The sequence below is a fragment of the Dasypus novemcinctus genome, chromosome 6 (assembly GCF_030445035.2).
Source record: "Dasypus novemcinctus isolate mDasNov1 chromosome 6, mDasNov1.1.hap2, whole genome shotgun sequence".
Taxonomy (NCBI): domain Eukaryota; kingdom Metazoa; phylum Chordata; class Mammalia; order Cingulata; family Dasypodidae; genus Dasypus; species Dasypus novemcinctus.
The window spans coordinates 115,020,644-115,039,994 of NC_080678.1; the positions used below are offsets into that span (position 1 = coordinate 115,020,644).

The 19,351-nt window shown below is 49.0% G+C and overlaps 1 protein-coding gene across 1 annotated transcript in view; it reads right to left on the reverse strand.

The window, feature by feature from the left end:
• LOC131278943 (FERM and PDZ domain-containing protein 2-like) overlaps window positions 1–19,351 on the reverse strand; it is a 38,062-nt gene extending 18,711 nt beyond the window's left edge. Inside the window, 10 exon segments of the mRNA XM_058299576.1 lie at window positions 153–342; window positions 1,972–2,119; window positions 4,376–4,461; window positions 5,699–5,792; window positions 8,000–8,104; window positions 10,984–11,192; window positions 14,814–14,930; window positions 15,009–15,115; window positions 15,794–15,890; window positions 19,276–19,351. Coding sequence (XP_058155559.1) covers window positions 153–342; window positions 1,972–2,119; window positions 4,376–4,461; window positions 5,699–5,792; window positions 8,000–8,104; window positions 10,984–11,192; window positions 14,814–14,930; window positions 15,009–15,115; window positions 15,794–15,890; window positions 19,276–19,351 — 1,229 coding nt within the window.

Below are 19,351 nucleotides of genomic sequence, written 5' to 3' on the forward strand. Positions count from 1 at the left end.
TGTTCCACCAACTGCAGTCTTTGTGTGAGGGGAGATGCGGCTCCACGCGTGATACTGGGGAGCCCAGGGTGTCCCCCGGGGTGGGATGGAGCGGCCTGACGACAGTGCCGCCGTGGGGTCCCCCGGGGGCTGGGAGGTAAGGCCTTGGGGACCTTCCGTACACGGCCAGCGTGACGTCGCCGGCGGAGAGCGCCCCGTTCTCCTCGGCGGGCTGCCCCGGGAAGAGCCTCTCCATCCTCAGGAGACTGTTCCAGGGGACACCACAGCTTTCACTTTCCATCGGCTCGCAGCTGAGTCCCAAACCACTGGAATTCTTTTTCAGTTTGATCTCGAACGTACAACCTGCGTGGTAGGAAGTCAAGCAAACAAAATCCTTCAGTCGATGGCACGGATTGGGATCCGGCCTCAAAATGCAAATTATCAAGGAGATGGATGATTTCTAGTTCACATAGGAAGACTTCATTTTCCTCGTTTTTAATATCTGAGTCCATTACACACGGTACAGGTCAGGGCTGTTCAATAAAAATAAAATGTGGGCTACAAATGTAAGCCACAATTGGAAGTTCAAAGCTTTCTAATAGCCACCTTTTTAAAAGAGTGAAGGGAAACATAAAATAAATATTGATCATATGATTTAATTGGATATTCCAAAATAGTACCATTTCAAAGGGTCATCAAAGTGACACAATTATTGAGATGTTTTACATTTTTTCTTGCATACGAGGCTTCAAAATCCAATATTTGTTTTATTAATTTGAGTTGGCCATACTTCAAGTGCTTAACTGCTGCAGGTAACAAGTAGCTGTCTTAACTGGAGAGTACATTTATAGTCAACAACGTTTACAGTTTGACATATGTTTTGTGCCCATGTACAACATACTGGCCCTTGGTAGAATTTGCACCACATATATTCCTGTTGCATCAATTTTTAGTATGCTTGAAATTCAATTTTTGCCTAATTAGACCATGCTGACTATTATCATCAACTCTACGGACAATATTTTTCATGGTCATTTTGTTTAGCTGTGTGGCCTGTGTGGGCCAATGCTACCAAAGATGAGCATAGCATCTGAAACCTAGCTACTCCCCCCCACACACTGCCCTTCCCATCCTGCTCGGTGCTCAACACATAGAGGGGCAGAGCACGGCCAAGGAGCGTGACTGGGGCCAGAATGAGAGCGTTGGAAGCAGTCCAGGTGGAGGTGTGCTGTGCGGCCAACTTTCCCATCCCCTCAGCTGGGATCCTCAGTTCAGTTCATACTCAGTTTCTCCAAGACAGAGTTGGGGTGAGCAGAGGAACAATGAAAGAAGAAGCCTCCTTGTTTCACCACCGAGTGCTACCCTCAGTCACAGCCAACCATGCCCCCCTGATCACCTCCCCTTCTGTCCAACGTGCAGGTCCTGTCGCAGGACTGAAAGCCTCTACCACGGGACTGGAAAATGGCTAAGTACCACATTACGGTATTGTAAGGCAATAGGCACTTTCTTAGCGGGAAACAAAATCAGGAGGGGTGTACAGAGAGATTACCCCTCAGAAGGCATGTAATTATGCCACTCTGAGCTGATGGTGGGTTTGCTGTTGAAAACGATGACAAGAATAAGGATAGAATTCCCGAGCATCTTCCCCTCTCACCTTGCCCGGCCAGTCCTCAGGTCCTTGGCTACAAATGCCCTGGTTGGAATGTCATCCTTAAATACCTTCGTGCAAATGCTCTGGCCCAAAAGTCTTAGGAAGGCTGAAGGGCAGGATTAGGTCTGGTAATCATGTAGGGACAATACTTTTGTTTTGCAGAACTATATATGACTAGCTTGCCTCCCAACCCCATTAGAAAGCCAGCTGCATCATCTCCCCTGGCCCTCTTCTTCTGAGAACAGAGAGGAAGCCTCCCTGCCTTTCCCCTTTGAGTTGATATTTCAAAAGCAGCACCCGATGACAGGACAATAGTAACACTCAGTTCACTCTCCTCTCACCATCTGTCACTGAGACACAGCTCGTGGGCCTGCCAGGCAAGGTTGTTACCAAGGAAACAGCTGAACGTACATCTCCCATCCTGTCATTGGCAGAAGGACTCTGCTGAGCCATCCTGAGGCCTCTGCTCTCTAAGACCAGCCTTGCAATCTACAAGGAAGGGTGAGCAAACTCAATTCACACTTCATATGGCAACTGGGAGGCCCTCCCTTCACCCTGCAAATGCTTCTTAATTTCCTGATGCTTGCATTAAGCTACTTCACTTGAATCTCAAATCAAAATCTCCAATCTATTTGGTGGGATCCAGACCCATCTTTCTAGCTCCCTGTTGGACAAGTAAGTATATGTGGGAGTAAAACGTGTCCCTCTGTTTCCATATTCAAGGCCAAACCCATCCCCTCTCCTCCTTCCCCCTCTTTGCTTTGCCTCCTCCCTTTGCAGTGGCTCTCAGCATGTGGACCCCTATGCAGTGAGGCTCCCAGGGGCTGCACTTGGAGTCATCTGGCTCTCCCCCTTCTGCCCTCCAAATAGTCACCTGGTTTCTCAGGCTTGCAGGTCGTACATCAGAAGCAGCCCCCCCAGTGCTTCCCCTTTCCCCATTTCCTCCCCCAATGCCAATGCCCAGCTGGACTGGGCAAGAGCCAGCGAACTTGGCTTCCTGGGTCCTGCCTTTGCCTCCCTCATCCCCACCCCCTCATGTCACCAGTGGACTGGCCTAAAACAAAAATCAGTCGTGCTACACACTTGATTCAAAGTCTCCAATGTTTCCCACTGCCCCAATCCAATCCCCCAGCATGGCACTCCCTCCAGGCCTTTTCCAGTCCGGCCTTCAGAGGCCTGATTTCCTTCTGGTTTGATTCCCTACCCCTCTCCCCCATATGGTCTATACCCAGTTGGGGTTCATGGACGAGTAGCTGGGCCCCTCCTGGCAGCCTTTTAGAAATGCCAACTTCTATCCTGGGGACATGGCCCTGCCACCATCATCTCCTGCAGTCATCATCCAGCGCAAGCCTGTGATCCCAGGGTGACAGCTCTTACCTGTTGTCACCCCCACTGAGTCAACCAGGTAGCAAAGTTCTACAGGGTCGTTCCTTGAGCACAGTGCCCAGCACTTAGTAGGTGCTCAGTAAACATGCACTCGGTGAGGTAGAGGGATAAATAAATTAAGAAATGAACACAAGCACAGGCCAAGTGCTCTGCTCACCCAGGTGGGCCCTGGCAGTGGGAGAGGGCAGGAGGCGGATGCACTGGGAAGCTGCTTCAGAAGCAGAACCTGTAGGTCTTAGAAACCAGCTGAAGGTCTGGGGGATAAAGAACAAGAATGAAGGGCTTCCTTTCACCAGGGAAAACAGGGAAGTAAACAGTCGTAATTTGAACTGAAATGCAGAGAGCAGGATGCTTGGGAGCAGAGGGCAAGGGCAATTACTCCAGGCTGGAGAGGTTAGGGAGAGCTTACTCAAGGAAATAACACCTGACGTGAAGGCTGACGCTGTTAGCCAAGTGACGGTAGCAGGGAGGGGGGAGATGGAAGGTGATGGCCCTCCTGGTGCTAGCCATGTCATCATTTCTTCTTCTCGTAAGAACAGAGGGTCCTAATAAATCGCTTCTCAAGATATGTCAGACTAAGTTGCCAGGGTAAGTAACTTCACCATAAATCAGCAGCCTGCTTTGGGAGAGGAAGCCAAAGGGACCAGAACCATGCCCTGCAGTTGGCTGGAAGGGGCCCTGGTGGACCTTCAGTCTCTGCTGCCTTCCCAGTGATGGAGAAGGCAATGCCGGCTCTGAGGCTTGGACACTGGGTGGTTACAGAGCCCACCTTTAGGCAGAGGACCCAACACAATAAAGTCTCTTCTAGGTTGTGCCTGTACCCTGCCTGGAGTCAGGAGGAATCAGGAGGACCGCTGTGTGAGTCTCCTGCCCTGGGTGTCCTGAATTCCCACCTCATTGTGACTCAAAGGCCCTGGTGGGCAAAAATACAAGGGGATGGAGATGGGCATGCTCTGGGCAGGGGCTTTCACCATGTGCGAAGGCGAGGAGGGCAGAGGACTGGGGATGAGAGCATGAGCAAGCAGCACCCGGAGACAAGCTGGAGAAGCCATCGCACCCCACCCGTTCCATCCTGCTGTCTGGTCCTGGAATCTAGGCAAGCAACAAGGAACTTTTTCAAGGCTATTTGTAGGGGCTGAGATTTTCTGCTTGGAAATAGCTGTCTGTTTCCTCCTGGTTTCACATCCCCATAGAAAAACCGTGATAAGTGGAAGAACAAAAAAGAAAAAAAGAGAGAAGGAGAAGAAATTTTGTTTTCTTTCCTGCCTCCCTCCCTCCCACCCAGAGGCCCCTGCAGTTCCTGATGCCATCCAGGAAAGCTCTGGAAGGAAGGAAAGCCTCCGGACAAGGCGCCCTTACCTGCCCTGAACCCTTGGGGCCCGGGACAGCCTGCCTGTGGGTGAGGCCGCACATGCTCGTTCCATCCACCTAGAGGAGCCGGTCACCTGGGGGAGGGACAGATGTTGCCCTCACATCCCAGTGCTTTGGCAGGAAGGCCTCTTCTTCCACACCCCTGCCCCAGCACCCTGCCCAGGACCTCAAGGAGGGGAGGGGAAGGCAGAGCTATGCGGTGTCCCTGCAGAATCAGGGGATCCCTGCCTTGGCCAGGAGCTGCACCCCACTCTGAACGCCGGGCAGCTCCTTTCAGTCTATCCTTCCAAAGCATGTAGGGAAACGGACTTTGGCCCAGTGGTTAGGGCGTCCGTCTACCATATGGGAGGTCCGCGGTTCAAACCCCGGGCCTCCTTGACCCGTGTGGAGCTGGCCATGCGCAGCGCTGATGCCCGCAAGGAGTGTCGTGCCACACAAGGGTGTCCCCAGCGTGGGGGAGCCCCACGTGCAAGGAGTGCACCCGTGAGGAAAGCTGCCCAGCGCGAAAAGAAAGAGCAGCCTGCCCAGGAATGGCGCCGCCCACACTTCCCGTGCCACTGACGACAACAGAAGTGGACAAAGAAACAAGATGCAGCAAATAGACACCAAGAACAGACAACCAGGGGAAGGGGGGAAATTAAATAAATAAATCTTTAAAAAACAAAAACAACAACAACAACCAAAAAAACAAAGCATGTAATCAGTCAGCGATAGAAAAATCTTTCCATCACTGGCTCACAAAATGGTTAAAACAGATGGGCTCACCCTCATCCTCGCCCCCATTTCCCTGAGAAATGGTTTTGTCAAGCCTCTCAGGGGTAATTTTTATAGCTCCAGGATGTGCTTTATTTCAAAAAAGTTTAGGGAGTTGCCATTGAGATGGAGGACACTGGAATTCTAGGGGACATGAAGATAAGGAAGATTCTAAGTGCCCTTTCTGACTCAATTCTGACAGTTTTGGAGAATAAGAGAAAATTAGCCCCTTCCTTTAGAGCCATGGGCCACGAGATAGGGCCGAGAAAAAGCTGGCAAGATCCTCCTCAGCTATGAAAGTGAGTCACAATGCAAGGGAAGCACATAGCTTGCTTTACATCACTTGCCGATATAGAGCATCCAATGCCCACAGTAGACCTATCTTGGGCAGGGCAGGTTAACTTACTTCCTTTGCAGGTGATGGAACCAAAACCAGGAGGGGCACTCTGCTGGCACGAGGTTTCACAGAGCGGAAGTGGGCGAGGCCAGGGTCTAAAGTCTGCCTGCTGAGGCTGTTGGCTGCAGGATGCAAATTCCACACTAAGCGCCATCTCTTACCCTGCAGGATCCACCCTTCCCTGGCGGTGGGCCCTCCAGGAATGATGGACTTCACCTAGATGCCTCCATAGAGCACACGCGTGGTCGTGCCACCCTGGAAAGCTGAATCTCGCAGCTCACCACCCTGCCGGCTGCCCTGGGGGAGGCCCTGCCCGAGCTCCCTGATGAAGGCAGCCCCACCCGCCTACCACTCTATCCCAGTACCTTACCGCCTTTGGACACTGTCATATGTTTTCCTGTTAGTTTAGACTACAGCACCCATGGAGCAAGAAGGGTAGGAGCTCTCAAGAATGCATTCCACGTGCAGGAGCTTTGCCGTATCCCCAGAACCCAAGCTGGGTGCAGGGAAGGCTCTCGGGAATTGGAATTGCATCTGATGCACAGCACATCTCTCCGTGGGTAGAAACCAATGTGGCTGACTGTGGCTACTGCCTGGCGGCTGGAGCCTGGCCCCTCTCATGTTGGTGGATAGTTTGTATGTACAAAAATAGAGTTAATCTCTACATAGCATGCTGCAGCTCATTTTTTTTTACTTGACAGGAGATGGTGACCATTTCTCTAGAGTTTAGCAGATAAAGACCTAATTCTATCTTTTTCTTTCCAATTTACTTTATGCAGGTAAACACACATATAAAGATATTTACAATGGAATCATACTATTCTCAAAGAATTTCTTTCTCCTTCTTCTTCTCCATCTCCTCCTCCTCCCCCTCCACCTCCTCCACTTCCTCCTCCTCTTCCTCCTCCTCCTCCATCTCCTCTTCCTTCTCCTTCTCCTCCCCCTCCCCCTCCTTCTCCTCCTCCTCTTACCTCCTCCTCCTCCATCTCCTCTTCCTTCTCCTTCTTCTCCACCTCCTCCTCTCTCACATACAGCACTACTTACTAGGACTCTTATTTCCATGAAATAGATTCCCAGGAGTAGTATTTCTGGGTGGAAAGCTGTTCTCACTTTTTAAAACCAATTTTATTGATACATATTAATAAATACGTTCACTGTTAATTGTAACAGATGTTCTAGATTGCATCCCAATGTGAATGTTAAAATAATTATTCACTTTTCCACTGGCTTTGTATGAGAATACCTGCTCTCTGCATCCCACCAGCAAAATTTTGCCAATCTGGTAGAAATAAGGTTGGAAGCTTTATTCTAATTTAATTTGTATTTCTGTGGTTTTCCATTTGTTTAATGGTCATTTGGATTAGAATGTGACATTTCAATAATTATTTTTGAAATTAAATTTCCCCAAAGAAATTGAAAGTGTTTTGCTAGCCAAAGGAAGTAGCCTACCTCTTATCAGCATATTTATTAATTGTGACTATACCAAAATTTAGCAAGTTTCTCAAAGGAGAAATAACCATATTTTGGTGTCTGATAGGACTGTTACCCAAAGGCAAGGATAAATTGTCTATACTCTTTACCAGTCCATTCACTCAATGTGGACACATGCACATTATTTCTTGGTTTCTTATATGCACATGTAAAATCTTCCACTGACATCAAATTTATGGCTGGATGATGATCCAACAATTCAGGTATCCTTGCTCTAGGCACACAGCATTATCTGGTAGGAAAGCAAAGAATGTCCTCCATTCACCTAGCTCTTGGGCTTCTTTTGGAAATTTTCACTAGCCATAGCATTCCCTTCCTGATGGAAAATTCTATCCTGTTTCCAATCAGTAATTAAATCTAACAACAAAGTTCCTGGAATCCAGACCCATTCCAATGTCTGTAACAAGGGCAAAAGCTTCCTACCTCTGAGTTCCCACCACCCTTTGTGGCTACCATGCCCCAAACTCTCCTCAAGGGTCTGCCAGATAAAGCCCAGAAACCAAAAACAAAGTGCCTGTCCTGGCCAAGGCCTCACCAATGCGACTTGTAGCTGGCCCTTGTAGCTGGGGGGGAACCAAGACTCCACCCTGATCCTGTTCTGGATGATTGTGGATGACCCCACTCACCTTTGGCTTTTGCCCCTGCAGTCATACCATCCTTGCCTTCTCCTTGCCAACCACCTTAACCTCAAAGTCAGGATACATCCCTCAATTCCACTCATATTTCCTCCTCTGCTTGCTGGTGCTCCTTAGCACCTGCAAACCAAGGGTGACCTGCATCTCCCAGTTTGCCTTTGACCTCCATCCTCCACTGCAGGCTCCTGCTGATTTCTTAGTTCATCCACCTCCCTAGTGGTGGTGTACATGCTTGTGCACCATGAGTACATTATCAAAGGTTGCCATATGCATGGATGCCCGCCAAATGGCCATCATTTCAACATTGGCTTTCCATGCTCTCCTAACAACTCTTACAGTCACACTGAATCCAAGAGTCCCATCTTCTTTCACCAGTTCCACAAAGTAGATTTCACCAGCATTGGTTTCTGAAGGGGATAGTGGATGAGAAGAACCAGCACTCTGCACCAAACCAAAAGAATAAAAAGAAAACATGAAGGCACTCACCCCATCTATAAGCAATGGCACCACTTAGCTCCCAGCTGCTGACAGAAAGAACAAGAGCTTCATTTCCATCTTTATTAGCTCCTCCCTGTATGGCCTGGGATGGTATTTTGGTCTCTTCAGACTCAGTTTTTCACAGTCCACAAAAATGGAACGAGAGAGCTCCCTCCTAACTTAGTGTGGCTGTGAATGACGTGCAGCACACAGCAGGGGCTCAATAAAGGTGGGTTCCCTCAAGTCTCCACTCATGATGTGAGCTTCTATGTTAAACTGACGTGTTCCAGAGACATCCTGGTAACTTCACACAGGATACACGGACAAGCAATGGCATACCAGATACCAGACAGACAAAAGCTTCTCAGGTGGAAGGAAACTTCAGGAAGAGCTTCACTAATTCCTAGCAATCATGGCTAGGATGGATGGCTGCTCCAGGGAAGGTGAGAAGAGAAAAATTTTCTATTCTGTACCAAGCATTTTGCTTGGTGCTATGACAATAACCATGTTAGATCTGTTCTCTCATTCATCCAATCGTTCAACAACATTTATTGAGCACTAATTATGTGCCAGGCATTGTGCAAGTCGCTGGGAATATGGCAGTGATAAGTGAGACATGATTCCTGCCCTTATTGAACTTACCATTTACTGTGGGACAGACTTTTAACAAACAGATTCCCAATTAACCCCAAAAAGTTGTGATGCTAAGTGCAGTTGTGATAAAGTGCATGAGATAAAGTGCATGTTATCATCTGGAGGCTCAGAAATGTAAGAACACGTAGCCAGGCAGTGGAAGAACCAAAAGGTGAACCCACGTTCAGGCGATAGGAGCGCTCACAGAACTGGGGGGGTCTCAGCAAGCAACAGCGGGAAACCAAGCCAGAGTCACACAGGGCTAGGAGGGAACACCCAGGCTGCTGTGGATGTCCCACTGGCCACACAGCCCACGTCCAGCAGCTGGGCCCAAGGGCACTCCAGGCTCTTGTCCATTCTGTCCCCTCTCCTAGGCTGTGTCCTAGTTGCTACATTGGAAAATGTAACCTGGACACAGAAAATAAACAAGCTGGAGTAAATGGAATAATGATCTATCAAAAAGAAGACTTTCCAAAGAGACTGGTATAGTCACAGACAAAACCCTAGCCTTCCCAGACCACCCCACGCACACACCCCATGGTATTTGGTCTCAATTTTAAAAATCAAAGAGTGAAACAGCCTCTGAGAGTTGACACCCAACGTGCCCCAGGAGCTTCCTGGCAGTGAAGCTGCCTGGTGGCCCAGGGATCCTGGGCCCTGGCCGTTCTCCAGGCTGGGTCATGAGAGTCATGGCTGTGGTGACCCTCAGCATCCTGCCAGAAAGCAGGGTCCAGAGAAAACCAGGCTCGGAGAACACCAGTCTGAAGCCCCGCTTCTGGCCAAGGGAGCCTCTGATGTGTGGCCCGGTGGTTAAGCTTTTGCCTGTGGAGTCAGACTCCTTTGATTTGAATCCCAGTGTGGGTGCATACCCTCCGTGGGCCATTGGGTGTGCTCCTCCTTCTCTCTGTGCCTTAGGTACCGCATCTCTTAAAAGAGTTTTTAATTGTAACTATCTTCTAGGGTTGCCTTAAAGACTCCATGAGATGGTACCTGAAAGTATTTAGGATGCTGCCTGGCACATAGTTAAGCGCTCAGTGCACATCAGCTGCCCATCTTCTCTTGCAGACCCCCTGCATCCGGTTCTTCATAGGAGGCCCTGTCTGGTGAGCTCCATGGCCAAAGAGGCAGGGATTTTCATGAAGCCCTCCATCATAGCAGATAATGATAGCAAAAGTGGAGCATGAGGCTCTGAGAAGTGGAATGACTTGCCTGTTTCCATCAGGGTCCCAGAAAGAGCTAGAAGGTGCATAGGCTCAACTTGGGTCATGGAAGAGAGTTTAGTGAAAGGCCTGTTTTCAAAGGCATTGGCAGCATTTAGAGAAACTGATAAGGAACAGGTTAGGTGCTGTGCAGCTAGAAATAATGGGAGCCTTTACTACCCCTAGGCCTGAAGGGCCAAAAGGGGGAGCAGTTGATGGAACCTAGAGAGAGGAGTTACATGGCGAAGACTGCCTGATGGGCACTGTGGTATTCAAAGGAACACAGCCAGCTCGTGGTGGTCATGCAGAGGTAGAGTGAAAAGCTGTCCTCACTCTTCCTCAACCTCCAGGCTTCTGTTGGATCTTCCCCTGAGCGGGGGCTACCAGAAAACAGAGGGCAAGGCAGGCTGCTGATAGTCCAAAAACACCAGCTTCACAGGGTCCAAAGCAGTAGGCAGAGGCCGGAGAGGGGTCTGGTAGAACACAGGGAGACTACCCCACCCAGCATCTGAAGTGACACTGCTAGAGGACGGCGGAGGCAGGATGGAGGCACACAGATGACTGGTACACCAAAGATGGGCTTTAGGATCTTCCTCCCTGATGGGGGCTGCACAGAGCAAAGCCCTTGAGTTTCCAGCTTCGGGATGAATCAGAGGCCAAGAATAGGAGCTGCCTGATTGTCTATTCATTGCCCTTTGCAGATATCAATCTCTTCATGTTGTCATTGCCAGGAATAATTATAATGAGCAACTATGGGTACTGAAGGCTCAAACACTGTGCCCTGTGGCCCAGGTACTGACTAAGAGCTTACTCCCCTTTATACTCTTCTCAAAACCAAGCAAGGCAGAAATTTATTTCCATTCTACAGATTAGAAAACTGAGACATTAAACTCCTATCCACCTGACATGGCAAATAAAGAGAAAAGGAGGACTTCAAAGGCAGTGCTGTTAGGCCCCACCACCTGTTCTCTCTCCTCCAAATTCTAGGAAGTGAGCAGAGGAAAGGAGTACCTTTACTGGCAGAGGGGAAAGTGGAGGCACCGGTCTGGGCACTGAGCTCTGAGCCTGAGCCTTTTCTACTTCTTCAATATTTCTCTCCTGATCTTGTGTGTGTGAAAGAAAACATCCCTGATTCCCGTCACCCAGGCTGTCCATGATGAAGATCCCAGCATTGGCTGTGCCGCTATTCATTTCCTTGTTTGGGGTGTGCTCACAGACACCTATAAAAACAAGCCAAGGCAAATGGACTTAGCCCAGGGTTAGGGCATCCGTCTACCACATGGGAGGTCCGCGGTTCAAACCCTGGGCCTCCTTGACCTATGTGGAGCTGGCCGATGCGCAGTGCTGATGCGCATAAGGAGTCCCTGTGTAGGGGAGCCCCATGCGCAAGGAGTGCGCCCCGTAAGGAAAGCCGCCCAGTGCGAAAGAAAGTGCAGCCTGCTGAGGAATGGCGCCGCCCACACTTCCCGTGCTGCTGATGACAACAGAAGCGGACAAAGAAACAAGATGGCAGCAAATAGACACAGAGAACAGACAACCGGGGGAGGGGGGGAATTAAATAAATAAATAAATCTTAAAAAAAAAAAAAACAAGCCAAGAAGAAGTCAGCAGCTGGGAAACGTGGGCAGCTCTACGTGGAGCACAGCACTTTCTTCCAGTGACAGAGGGACTTTCAGAGCTCCAGGGAAGGATGTAAGCTTAGCATCTAGGGAAGGATGGTGCTTTAAGAAAAGAGGGAAGGAAGATATGAAATGTGATTTCGAAACCTAAATGGCGCTTAAGTAACCCGACTATGAAAACACCAGATCAGAGGAGAGAACATCAACTCCTCCTTATTAAGCTCCTGCCAGGTACAAATCCTAGATCTATATGCCTTCCCATCTTCTCATAGTCCCATGAGGAAGGTGTTATCCCAATTCAAACTTGAGAAAACAAAGCCAAAAGGATTAAGTCACTGGCCTAAGTCCCCGCAGGCAGTACGTGGCAGTGCTCTTAAATCCAGCCTCTCTGGATTTTGAGCACTCAGCAGCATCTCCAACCTGTAGGGCTCTTTCTGGGGTACTTGGTAATAACCAAACTAGGATACAGCCTGGGTGACTGATCCCTGTGTACCCCACATCTAACCCTTGACCTGGCAAAGAACAGAGGAAAGAACATGAAGTCATGAATTAAAAAGTGAATCCTTGAGCAAGGCATTTAAGAATGGTGACCTCAATTTCCTTACACTAAATAGAAGTAATATAGCAACTACCTGTTGGGTTTTGGTAAGGATTAGGGAGACGGTAGATAGATGATAGATAGATAGATAGATAGATAGATAGATAGATAGATAGATAGATAGATAGATAGATAGATAGATACATAGATACATAGATAGATACATAGATAGATAGATAGATACATAGATAGATACATAGATAGATAGAATGATAAAGGTATGTATGTGTGGATGGATGGAAGTATGGATGGATGGATGGATGGATGTACAGATGGATGAGAGAGAGGGATATAGAAAGATGATAGATATACAGATGATGGATGGATAGATAATAGATGATAGAATTATGTATGTATATATGGTAGAATGATAAGTGGGTGTATGGATGGATGATAGGTAGATAATAGAATGATAAATGAAAGGGTGAATGGATAGGTAGAATGATAAATGGATACATAGATGAGGGATGGATAGATAGATAATAAATATATGTACATATGGATGGATGGATGATAGAATGATAAATGGATGTATAGATGAATGACAGAGAGAGATAGGGATATTGATAGATGATAGATATATAGATGATAGATGGATGGATGGATGGGTAGATAGATGATAGAGTGCTTAGTCCATTGTAGAGCCTCAATAAATGTATTCACTGTTAATATTAGGTGCTCAATATATGTATGTGGGAAGAAGGAATAGTAGATTTCTTTAGAGTGGGACATACAAACACACAAGTAGATTTACTATATTCAAAACAGACTCATTAGCCCTGAGAGATGTGCCCACGCTCACATGTTGAATGGATTTGATTAGGAGTTATTCCAATCTAAAGGTATTCAGTAAGGAGCTGTGGAGCCACCATTGTCTAATGCTGTATTCCTGGCCGTTTCCTTCAAATGTCCTCTTGTCCTTGTCCCTAGCAATATGGTAAGCACTGGGCCTTTTCTTCCACAACCTCCCAAGAGACTGTGGGGGACTTGTGATGGGTTGAAAAGCCAACTTTGCAATTGGTGCCCTGACTAAAAGTAAGACAAGCTAGGAGACCTTTTGCAGGTGATTAAAACTCACTTTACCATAGACCTTGGTGGCTGCTCCTGATAGGAATGTTATCAGTCTGGCCCTGACTTCCCACAAGACTGGCTGCCCCAACAGCAAAAAATGTCCTGGTGGTCCATCTGTGCCCATAGATCCAGCCAGCATCACCGTGGAAATGCCTTCCTGTGGCTACGGGAATGCAGGTCATGGCTGTGGAAGGAACTCAAACTCTGATGAAGGAAGGATGCCAACAGGTGGCTGAGGTCCCCCAGAGAAAAGACATGTAATTCCTAGCCATCATGGGGAACCCATTGTCCAAAATTCTTCTGAAACTAGTGGCTTGAGGATCACAGACTTTGGGTACTGGTTTTTGACAACCCCCATCACAACAGGCCATCCTTGAACTACTCTGAATTGAGAAACATCAGCTGCATTCTATTTCCTGACAACAAATTGGATCATTTGGCTGCGCCTCTCGGTCCCACTTTCATGGGAAATACTGGGAGGGAGACAATATTGCGGGAAGAACAGTAATCATGTTGGGAAACCTAACAGAGACCATAAAAGGAAGGTTGGTGTTTGCAGAAGTCCCAGGGCAGGCTCAGGCCCCTGGGTGAGAGGCCACTGCTGGGACCCAGGACAGCCTCCTGACACCCTCCCATGGCTTCCAGGCCACGACAGCCAGACACCTGGGAATGCCATCAGGGGGCTGCATGTCTGTGAGAGCACAAGAGCATGCATGGTTCCTGGGGGGCAAGGCAAAATGGGGTGCCTGTGTGTGGACTCTAGACAAGGGTGGATGATGTGACATGAGGCTTTCCTGCACATAAGAGGAATTTGTGCAATGCCACATCCCTGGAGTGGGAGGGAGAAATCCATGTGCCTGAATTTGCAGGCAGCCTGCACTTAAATTCTAGAACTGTTCAACCAAATAGCAGTGGTGGTCCCAGGCAATTGGGGGTGGGGGCATTAACCTCCCCCATTATCTCCATCAATCCCTGAAAAACTGCCCCAAATAAACATAATAATATTATTATTCATTACAAACAATTGTTGCTTTCTCATTCTTATCTAAAGGATGAATAAAAGCATCTTTTTAAAAAATTCACTCTTTTGGTTGATCTATAAAATGTCTGGCTGATCTGTAACAGGGGCACCAAAAAAGAAGAGCCTGCATGCTATGTGAATTCAACTTCAGAACAGCTTCCCAGGCCTCTTTGCCCTGCCTAAGCCCCTCCTAGGAAGACATCCTGGTGCAGCCACTTCCAAAAAGGACTTCAGGTACAATAAGGATGTCCTCCCTGACATGCATGGAAAAGTGGGCAGGAAAAGAAAACAACCAATGGGTGGGCCCAGCTGTGAACTGGGTACACCATACCCTTTCAACAGAACAAGCCAAGGCAGAAGCCAAGTGTATTGATTTGTGCCCCCTGCATTGCTTCTTTGCAAGCCACTAACTACTGCAAGGACAGCAATGCAGAAGACCCCCCAGGGACACAGAGACCCAGTGCCCATGGCGATCATGTGTTCCTAGACATCGAGGTGGCCCTTCTGCCTCCCTAACCTGGCTCAGATGTACCTTTCGGCTGAGAAACCATTAATTCTAGGTTGCCCGGAGAGTTCTGGACCATTCTAACAGCTATGTTGAATGCGAAGCCCTCCAGGCCGATGTGATTCAAGGCCACTATCTGCCCTCCTGGAAGAAGAAGGCATCTCAATAAGAAAGGGCAGTTCCTTAAAGCAGCATCCCTGGCTGTGTACGAAGCAGATATACCTGGTTTCATCTTTCCAGCTCTTTCTGCTAGTTCACCAGGTATAATAGAAGAGATGAAGATTCCAGAGTTCACTGTGCTCACATCTTCTCCTTCATTCATGACAAAACTATAATCCAAGACAGTGTTTCTTGTTAAGAGGATATTTAATAATTTGGTAGCTCGGAGATGTTGGGTCATCAGCCAGTAAGTGCCATAGCTGATATTTGCACACACGTGTCTAATTCTCAAGAAGCTCTTTTTCCTCTGCCCCAACACATGGAGAAAACTAGATAAGCAACCATGAGGGCAAGCACAGCCAAAGCTAGGAAGGCGACTCACCCAGGTGTGCTCAATTCTGCTCCAGGAGCTCATCAGAAACTAGAAAGAGTTGATTTTTCAACCCAGCACCTTGTCTCAGTTTCTCATTTTTTGTGTGGTTTTAAAGATCTTCAAAGGTGGTAACAAGAGATGAGAAGATTGGTTATTCTTCTCTATCCCTAAGAAGCTAACTATACTATAGAAAGGCTGTTAAAAGGCATTAGGGGGAAAGAAAGCCTTTGCCAATCTTGCACTTAGATTCTCAAGATATGCACCCAAAGGCTTATGGAGGCTGAAAGGCAAACTTTAACCTTAAAATCTCATTGATCTTGGGGGAAACTGAAAGGGAGGAAAAGCAGAAGTGACCCCTGAAGAAGGCAAACTGGGAGAGGAAGGACAGGAAGGTAGAATAGAAAGTCAAAAGGGACAAGTGCCCGCCCTGCCCAGGTGTAAAGATGGAACCTCACCCAAGGGCGCCGGGAGCTGCTTACCAAAGCCACAGCATGGGTCATGCTTCAGTGTCATGCAAATGATTTCCTGATCCAGTTCTGCTGGAAAGCTCTTTGTCCTGTTGTTTTGTGAGCCTAGAGATGGAATCAAAGCAATACATGTGCTTTCCCCAAAATTATTTGGGACCTAATACAAAAAGAGAGAATGGTACTTGACAAAGTGAAAACAAACTCTGAGAGCAAACTGAGTTTAAATTTAGTCTCCTGACAGTGCTGGGAACAGATCATTGAACACACAGTTCTGGCTAGCCTTACTGGATCAGTGTGAGGGACTTCGGGGTCTAAGAGCAGAGGTTGGAGCAGGGTGGGCTCTCCAGGGGTGCTGGCCTGGAAAGGGTGGTTTCCTGACTTACTATAGCTTTTGTTTTCTGCATTGGACTTGGACCAACCACAGAAGGTGAGCAGAGAGGTGCCTGTCTGCCAGTTAAAATCAAATGGGGAGCTCAGGATGGACAGCAAAGCCTTCCCTCCTTCACTTCTACTAATCGGGGGTGACACCAGCCAGCAGCCAGCCAGGGCACCCTGGAGCACTTCCCCCTCAGAGGAGTCCTTGGGGAGTGGCAGGCAGGCTGAGGCAGGGAGTTGGCATGCCTGTGCTGACAGAGCACATGGAGAAATGCCCAGGGGGTTCCCTCACAGCGGAGCTTTCTGCACCTCTCCTTCCTCCAGGTGCCACGGTGGATGCTCAGAGGCAGTTCATGATTAAGAGGTGCCCGGTGGCCTGCCAGATCCAACCCACATATAAATAGTTCTTCTCCTTAAGGAGTGTCTTTGTCCTTGCCCTTCATTGGAAACTTGCCGGAGGATGTCGGAGACAGGGACGGTTGTCTACTCCACATGTTTGCTGGTGAACCCTGGTGGAGAAGAGTCCAACCCCAGCCCCTTGGATCTGCAGGAGGAGCCGCAGCCCTAAGGGATGCCACGCTTTCCTACTCATGCCCCTACCCCCTTGCCCCTCCTCCTTCAGGGGCCAGAGCACTGGGGTTCTCTCAGCCAAAGCTCTAACACATCTCAGAGCCACTTGCCAAGCCAAAGGCAGACGTTGACTGTGAGAGCACTTCCCAACTCTAAGTCGCTTTGAAAATAATTAAAAAAAAAAAAAAAGAAAGATTATGGACATTATTTGGGAAGCAGCCTGAAATGGCAGTGAGGGATTTAAAGCAAGCCTCGGGAGTAAGGTTTCCTTTACCCCAAATGGATCCTGCGGCCTGGTCGGTATCAGTGCACACGTTCAGAGCTGGCGGCCCACAGAGAGGGGTGGAAGTCCTTGGCTTCTGGATTGAACAGGTGCTCTGAAGCTGTCCCCGGCCAGTGGAGGGGCTGCAGAAAGCAACCCAACAAGACAAGGAGAGGCAAGATGAGACAAGGCCAGGTAAGGCAAGGGAGGAGATGCTCTTGGCATTTCAGATGGAGGCCTGGGGAAGGCCGCCCAGGCCCCGTCCTCTGGCAGGTGAGAAGATCAGCTCCGGCTATCAGGAGTCCATTGGGAAGGACAGCTCTAGGGTCTTACTTCCCAGCTGAGCTCACCCCCAGCCCCATCCCCACCAAGGAGCCAGGCTTGTGAGGACAGCCATGTAGAACACTCCAGAAGAATCCAGCTGCCTCCTGCACAGTGTCAAGAGTCCTCCATCTATACCACAGGAAGCAGAAGAACCATTTGGTTAAGCCCTGCCCAAATTTCTGAGCCACAAAAGCATGATCAGAGTAACTAAATGGTTGTCATTTAAGCCGCTTGTTTGAGGCTAGTTTGTTACTCAGCATTAGAGACTCCAACAGTTTTGTCTCATTATTAGTGATTTCATTTGCAGCCAGTAGCAATGCATATTTGCACCTATAGAATTTAGGCCATAATTTTCCAAGAATAACTTTAAGATATCTGTGCATTGAGGGTCAACTGAATCACCCAAGCCCTATTGCCAAAACAGATGCAGAACTTTTCCTGAAGAAATGGTTCAGAGAGCCGTCTTCATTGGTCACCTGCTGCCTGTGAATCCAGACTACCTATATAACTTGTAGGGCTCTAGGCTCTTTTTTAACATTACAGATCATCATGTTATAGTGTAAAGTTGTGTTTATGAGCTCATTATTTTCTTGTATAAATTCAATAACAAGTAGTACGCTGATAGGTGAGATAGCATAGTGCAAATATTTGGGACACAGGGTCTGGAGTTCACTGCATGGGTTCAAATCCCAACCCCTCAGTTTCCTCCTCCATGCAGTGGTTAATACAACAGAAGCAGATTCACAGGGATCCTAGGGTCCAATTAGTAGGTGGTGTACAGAAGTGACTAGAACCATACCCAGCTCATGATAAGACCAAAAAGACTTAATGCAACTCATTCGTTTCTTCCTCTTCAATTGCATAGCACCACCTAGTTCTTTTTTCACCAAAAGATAGGGGTAAGGTAGTAGGGGTGATGGGATGCAGTGCTTGTTTGTGTTGAGCATAAAACAACTCCCAGCCTTCACTAAAGCTCTGCAGAGTGAGTTGACAGTTGGCTACCCCAGTGATTTATACCTTCCCTAGACATCAGACCCCCTTTAAACAATTCCTTCAGGTGCTGATCACCCCAGCATGCCAAACACATGGGCGCTTGGGGCCCAGGTGCGACGGCTTGCTCGGTCGGTAGAGGTGGGGTCTGGCTGCGGACGAGGGGTTGGTCCCACTTGGGACGAGGGGTCGGTCCGGCAGCAGACGAGGGGTCGGTCTCACAGGGGTTGCGCGGTTCGGCTGACGGGGTCGCCCAGCAAAGCCGGCGACAAAGGGGTCGCCCGGAGAAGCAGGCGACGAACTGGGGACAAGGGAGGCCAGGCCCTTGTCGGGGGCTCTCAGGACTGGAGGGCGCATGGCAGAAGAACTACCGCGGAGACAAGGTAAACACGCAAGTCCAACTTTATTGAGGGAGAGGCAACAGTTTTATAGGGGCTGGGGAAGGCTGATTGGTCGAAGCCATGCCCTGTTCTGATTGGTTGCCGGAGAAAGGTCAGTGGGCAGTACTGGATGGGGGAGGGGTGGTGGTTAGGGATTGGCCGTCGCTGTTGCTGGGGGAAGGGGCAGGGTTTAGGGATTGGTGGCTACTGTTGCTGGGGTGGAGGGCAGACTGGAGTTTCCCGCCCACGCCTGGCTGTTGCTGCTGTCGGGGGAGGGAAAAGGGCAGACTGGATTTTTCCGCCCTGCACCTGCGCAGGGAGAAAGAAGAAGAAGGGTGCCGCCCCACAGGCATTGTGTGGCGCCATCCGGGAGGAGGGGCGGCCGCGGAAGCATGGCTGCCGAGAAGGGGAGACCCGAGGGCACTCTGCGCCCATGCCGAGCTCCCTTCAGGGGTGGCGGTGAGTCCGACCAGCCACCCTATTATGGGGGCAGCGGCTTGGCCTGCCACGGCTGCTCCCCCGCCAGGCCAGCAAACCACACTTCAGCCCGAGGGGTGACCGCACCCAGGCAACAGAGGCACAAACCCACCTGCCTCTGACTCCCTCCCCACCACTGTCCAGGTTGAAGGCGTCCAGGGATGTGCAGGGCCGGCCTCCCTCGACAT